Here is a 7500-nt window from a genome sequence, read left to right as displayed (position 1 = left end):
TGACATTAATGATATTTTGATCGATTGCACTAGTGGTCTTGCGTTTTTGTCCTCTACCAGCCACACTAGCAACGGCTCCAATTAGATTATGCTTCTTAACAATTGAAAAAATGAAGTTATGCTTTGACAAAAATAACATCAGTTTTTTGGAATGGCCATCTTTAAGTCTGGACTTGAATCCAATAGAAAATTGGTGGTATATTTTGGATAGAAAAATTGGCGACCAAGCATTTAGACGCAAAGACAACTTGAAAGAAGCTATAATTTGATCAACTCAATGCCAAATCATCTAGATGAGGCCATCAAGGCTAAAGGAGGCCCTACTCGATACTAATTTCTATGGAATTTGATCAATTTGACATTATTTTTAAACTGTACGATTATTTTTTTTGCAGTCAATTTTATGCATCATTATGTCAATTGTGTAAAATTCAAAGGGTTTGAAAAGCAATTAATTTACCAATACACAAATAAATTCTTAAAACAATACTTAATATGTTGGCTGAATAGTTCAGTTGGTTAAAGCGTCAAACCGAAAGTTAAAACCCGGAATGTTGTATGATACGGGTTCAAATCCTGCCACCGCCAACTCAGTGCTTGAGTAGTACTTCTGTACACAAAAATGTTGGTCAATAACAGTATAATAATAACAATATCAATAATATATATATATATATATATATATATATATATATATATATATATATATATATATATATAAATATACATATATATATATATATACAGGGTGCAGAAAAAGTTCCGTACAAAAATATAAACAGCAAAAACAGGAAAAGTTCCTGTTCAAGACAAGAAACAAATTACACTTTAACTTAAAACAAAATAATACTAAAAAATTCTAAAAGAATAAGAAGGAATACAAAAGAATACTAAAAACACACTATATATTAAAAGAAAACACCATACAGATAATTTTTTAAATTATACTTTTGAACGAGAACTTTTTAGGCACCCTGTATATGTGTATATATAAATATATGTCCTAATTCCAAGGACTGATATATATATATATATATATATATATATATATATATATATATATATATATATATATATATATTTTATGTATATATATATATAGATCTATAGTTTGTTGGCTTTAGGAAGAGCGGAAGGAAAAAAGTGATTCTTACGCCAACATATACGTCACTTTTAATTACTTTTAACTTTCGTCCAACATTTGCGTGTTGGACGAAAGTAAAAACCATTAATTTAATTACAAATTAATCGTTTTTTAAAAAAACTACAAAAACGCAAATTTAATTGACCAGAATGTTTTTAAAAACATTCTGAGTGTTTTTAAAACATTTTGAATGTTTTTAACAATATAAACAATGTTTTTATTTTAATTTTTTTATATAAAATGTTTTTATTCTTATTTTTTTTAATTTTGAGACCAGGATTCAACAAATTGACAAACATGAGAACATTTAGCATAAAATTGATCGAAAAACAAACCCAGAGTTTGTTGACTTTTTTTTCAAAACGTCGACAATTACTTAAAAATTTATTAACAAACTAAAGTTTTGCAAATTTTATTTCAAATATTTTATTAGGAATTACTTTTTCCATTTTTACTTTAGTAATTTTAATTTTAACAGAAAGTTCGTTTTATTGTTTTATTTTGTTAGGAATTCAAAAAAAAATGTCTTTTTTTCCATTTTGTTTTTTTGTTTTTTTTAACTAGTTTATTTAGAATTTAAATATGCTTGTTTTGGCAGGGTTCTTTTTAATTAATTTTAATCAATAATTAAAATAAAACTTTCTTTAAAACATTTTTTCCTTTTTGTTATAACTTCTATAGAATAGAACGCAATAGTTTTGCCATTAACTTATTTGAAACAGCAAATAAAACAAAGTTTTAAAATTCTGAGGTTTGCAAAAAATTGCTGACCTTAGACTCTGTCAGGTCAGCAGTTAGGTTGGCATTGCTGAATGCTGACCTTAATTTGGAGGGCTGATATATATACAATAAATATATATATATATTGGAGGGCTGATATATATACAATAAATATATATATATATATATATATATATATATATATATACATATATATATATATATATATATATATATATATATATATATATATATATATATATATATATATATATATATATATATATATATATATATATATATTGGAGGGCTGATATATATACAATAAATATATATATATACAATAAATATATACACATACAATAAATATATATACATATATATGTATATATATATATATACATATATATGTATATATATACATATGTATGTATATACATATATATGTATATATATATATATAAATGTATATGTATATATATATATATATGTATATATATATACATATATATATATATATATATTTATATATATATATATAATATATATATATATATATATATATATATATATATATATATATATATATATATACATATATACACACACATATATATATACACACACATATATTATACATTTATATATACATAAAACTATAATTTATATATACATAAAACTATAATTTATATATATATATATATATGTATATAAAAAGCATATATAGTATAATTTTTATTTAAATAAAGTTTATATTAAAATTAATATGAAAGCTGTAAAGGTTACTTGTAATGGGGAGTTGTAAAGTGTTGTTGCCACATCAAATGATCCTTATAAATTAATGGCAAGCAGTAAATATAATAGATATATATTATAAATGGTTACATATAAGTATTTGATATACTCTTTCAATATACTTCTTTTTGTATTCTACTATTTTGAATAAGGTTATTTCGATTTTACAGCATATAAAATATTATACTTTTATCTATAATATATCATATTTTTTATCTGAAAATAAAATTCAATAAAGTGCATTTTTACAAGTTTTTTAAAAGTAATTTTTTTAAAATAATTTTTATAAAAAAATTGTTATTTAATTCTCCACATTTGATACCTAGGTTCATTTATTTTGAACATGTTTATTTTTTTGATACATTCATATGTATTTTCTACTTTTAATGTTCAAAATATAATCAATCTAAAATGGTTGGGTTATCCTATAAACAGTTCAACTTTTCCAGCAGTAATATGTGAACAATCAGTGTAAATAACTGTTAATGTTTTGAATTTTTTTAATATTTCTAAAAGCTATCCTATAAATGGGTTGTTGGCTCATTTAAAAGAAAATTTAAGTGAGTCAGAAATAAGTAAATCTGACTTTGATATAACCAACTTAGACAGAGATCATGAAATCTCCATAAGTACTCCCTTTCATTATCAATCATCTTAACAAATATATTTTGTTAACTCTTCAACACCAGTAACAAGTATATCTATGGCAACTGAATCTGTTACTAAGTTAGTCAAGATGTATCCAATTACAATAGACCTCAATTATCCAAAAGAAAGGTAATATTTTATTTTTCTAATTGTGAGTTTTTATTGGACACTTACAGTTTAATAAGAAATCATTTAAAATTACATTTTAATGTTTTGTACTAATTTTTTTTTTGTTTAAAAGTTTGTATGGTTTTAAAATGCACATTGTCAACTGTCATAAAGAAATGCTATTAATACTAGTGATGATAATACTAAACATAGCATAATTGTGGATCAAATAGTATGTGATAACGTTGACATTTTAAATAATGATTATATTGGTATGTTTGCTTTACATTTACTGTCTAAGTACATATGTACTCAGACGGTTTTAGATTTTCCACTTTAAAAGAACAATTTACTAACCCAATTTTTGATGTAAAAAAACATAATGTCTGAAAAATTTATCATCACAATATTCCTTTGAAAAATATTTTAAACATATACTCTCTATGCCTTCAATAAGAATTATTGGTAAAGGATTGCTAATCTCATGTATGGAGATGCTATAATTTTTGTTACAATCACCTGAGATTAGAGAGTTTACTAAGGTGTCAAATACAAATCATCATATTCAGTTAGCTATATATGCAGATGATGTCAAATCTGATTGCTAAAGCACATTTAAAACAAAAATTTTGGGTTATGTTCTTTCAAGTTCTCAACATTCTTGGAAAGTATATCTAAAACAAGAACAAAATGGTCAAAAAATTATGGTATTGTTAACTTAAGCATTTTATCAGATATTCTAAATTTTGATGTGACCAAAGAGTTACTTTTTGATCCAATTCATGATTTATTGGAAGGACTTGTGCTATTACATTTAAATTTGTTTTTGTTTTACTTAATACCAGAAAAGTATTCTTTAACTGATCTTAACTAATGGCTTCAGGCCATTGATTAAGATCAGTATCAATTGATTGGCAATTTTTTAAATATTTTATTTAAGTTATTTAAACATTTACAAAATAGACGTGTGTTTTAAACCAAATATGTTTATGTACTATTTTTTAACTTTTTTGTTTGGAAGAAATAAATTTTGTTATTCAAAATGACGTTATTAAAGAATACAAATATAACATCAATGTAACAACAAAGTTGTACTAACTAACAACATCATAACATTAAAACAATGTTATACCTGAACGTCAATTTTCCAAATATAACATCAATATAACAAATATATTTTTATATTGTTGTTACATCAAGATAACAATAAACATTATTGTTATTTTGTTGTTAAATCTAAAAAATGACATTTTTTTCATGTTATAATAACGTTATACTCATGTTATTATGCTGTTAGCTTGTGCAACTTTGTCATTATACTTTTTTAAAATATAACATCATATTTTTTAGTGTGTAAGCACTTGATAAAAAAATTAGGCCCACATTTTAAAAGTATTTAACAGTTAAAATAATAGTTATATAGATATAAATATTAAATTTCTCAAGATTTTAATTTGTTTTGTGGCTAACACAACACAGACAAAATGTAGTCAAATTAAAAACAGTAAAACAGGCTAGCAGCAGTAGTAATATGGTTAGCAACAGTAGTGATATGACGAGCATTAATGATAAGGTTATAAAAAGTGTCACAATTTTGTTCTAAATTTATTGGAATCCATAGAAAAATAAAAAAAGAAGTTTAATTAGAAAGTGAATAAAAAAGTTTTTAAAAATTTGATAATATAATTTTCTTTCGTCTAAAAAATTTAACTTTCCTATAAAAGTTTTATTGGAAAATTAAATAGTATTTTTGAGAATATATACATAATATAATTATGCCATCAATATTACATTTGAGGACATTTAAATTTGATTAAATATAAAAACTTACAATCCACCAAAAAGCTGCATGCCAAGCAAACCAAAAATTAAAAGAAAAAGAAGTAGCAATACAACCAAGCTAATGATTGATGCCATACTTGCTAAAACTGATGCAATTATATTCTTAAGTGAATTCCAATGCCTAAAACATGAATTTAAAGGCATAAATATTCAGAAATACAAGTGCAAAATAATTTTTTTATACAGAATTCTGATTTTAAAAAATTATTATTTATGAACCTTCAAACTTTTCAAAAAAAACAAGACTAAATGATTTTAATAAAAAGTAGTTAAAAAAAACACAAACTTTATTAACATACATAGTAAATTTAAAAAGTCTCATTAGTCGCAGTTGGCGCAACACAGATGCAGCCAAATTTGTTGCTGCAAATTTGCTCAAAAGCCAATTGATTAAACTTGCAAACACAACCTATATATTTATTAAAGCATCAAAATATATTGGTATAAAATTTTCATTAAACATTTCTTAAAAAACTCTTTGAAATTTTGGTACATAAGCAATACAGTACAATCTAGCAAAAAATCATTCAAATTACATGGTAGCATGTAAGCCAGTACAAGCTACGAACAAGTAGAAAAAGACTCATAGCAATGAAGATAGGCTTTTGTACTTATAGCAGACAAAATGTATGCAAAGTGCAAAACAAAACAAATCATATACAAACCTTAATTTAATGAGTATAGGATAATGGGTGAGATGGTAGACTCAGAAGACAAAAAAAGATTGTTTTTGCTGTGAAGCAAATGGTTAGGAAAAACAGGGTTGTTGAATAAAGCTGTAAAGAGCTATATTCAAAAAAGGGCATTTTTTAAAAATTTCTAAATAAATTGCGAAATAAAAACTTCTAAATAAAATTAGAATAAAGGAATAAATAATATTAGAATAAATAATCTGCAGTGAACAAGGTTTGTGGATCAGCAGATAACTTGTAGTGAAGTGAAGTCAGCTATTCAGACTACTTAGTTAGGCAAAGCTCCTGGTCATTCAGGTGTAGTGGCTGAGATGTTGAATGCTTCAGGGGATGCGGGCGTCCAGTGAGTCTCAAATCTTTGCACTGCTACTGTATACAAAAGTAAAATCCCATATGACTGAAAGAAAAGTTGGATGTTCAAAATTTATAAAGGAAGCAGATGAGCACTAGAATATATTCTACACCCAGTAATATATTTTACACCCAGCAATAAATATTTTGGAAGGTTTTAGAACCAGAAAGATTTTAGAAAGAACTAATGCCAACAACAACAAAAAGTAGTGTATCTATAAATAACATGAAATTTGCTTTTTCAGCAGATGCAATATTTACTGTAAGGCAAATTGAAGAAAGATTTTTGGAAAAAAAAAAGATCAAATCAAATCAAATTTATTCTGAATAAAGATCTTACATCAAGGATATTTACAAATAGTAATAATACTAATCTCAAGTAAACACCTATCAAATAAAATTATAATAAATAGTAGGGATGCGCCGAACGTTCGGTTCAGCCGAACCTTAGCAAATGTTCGGCCAATAGTGCAAATTTGGAATTCATCATAAATTTATCTAGATATAAATAAAATTTAACTCGTACCATAGCTACGGTTTAAATGGATAAAGTTTTTATTAAAAAAAACGTACCAATTGAACATAGATGGACATAAGATTTTATAAATGAATTTCAATACAGTTTTGGTTTAAATTTTATTATTTTAATACAGAATAAATTTAATCTGACCAAATGGAATAACAGGTTTACCAAAATTATTACTCAACTAAAATAATTGTAAAATAAATACCCCCCCCCCCCTGCATCAATTGAGTATTATTTTAGTTCATCACAAAAATCTAATATTATAAAATCACCATTTTTTAATCTTAAAATAACAAATAGGAATTTAAGCGAATAAGATTTTTTATTGAACTTAGGTTTGTTAAACGTGATGCCTATTGTTGCTGTGGTAAAATAAATAAATTTCTCAACAGAGAAAATTTCTTACAAGCTTGCTACTAAACTAGTTTAACTGATAAAAAATATAATGTATAAACATTAATTTTTCACCACCTTCTGTTGATAGTCTGTTTCTACTTGGTTCATAAATGTTGCTACCTGTACTAAAAAGTCTTTTACTTTCAACAGAAGAATGTGGTGCTGAAAGAAACCTTTAGGCTATTTTCTTTGAATTTTTTAAAGAGTTTCCACAATTTTTCCACCATAAAAGAGGACTTTCTTTTTCCATAACAAGAAGGAGTTTTAAATACTCCAAT

The 7500-nt window shown here is 24.4% G+C and overlaps 1 protein-coding gene across 1 annotated transcript in view; it reads right to left on the bottom strand.

Moving 5' to 3' along the window:
* Positions 1 to 7500, bottom strand: part of LOC101237421 (voltage-dependent P/Q-type calcium channel subunit alpha-1A) — a 171320-nt gene that overhangs the window by 98933 nt on the left and 64887 nt on the right. The window contains exons 11-12 of the mRNA XM_065799704.1: positions 5557 to 5666; positions 5247 to 5378 (exon numbers count right to left, since the gene is read on the bottom strand). Of these exons, the coding sequence (XP_065655776.1) occupies positions 5247 to 5378; positions 5557 to 5666 (242 nt within the window). The remainder of the gene's footprint in view (positions 1 to 5246; positions 5379 to 5556; positions 5667 to 7500) is intronic.

This window comes from Hydra vulgaris, chromosome 06, assembly GCF_038396675.1.
Source record: "Hydra vulgaris chromosome 06, alternate assembly HydraT2T_AEP".
Taxonomy (NCBI): Eukaryota; Metazoa; Cnidaria; class Hydrozoa; order Anthoathecata; family Hydridae; genus Hydra; species Hydra vulgaris.
Note: the sequence above shows the minus strand (reverse complement) of the source record. Positions and strands in the feature narration are given on the sequence as shown.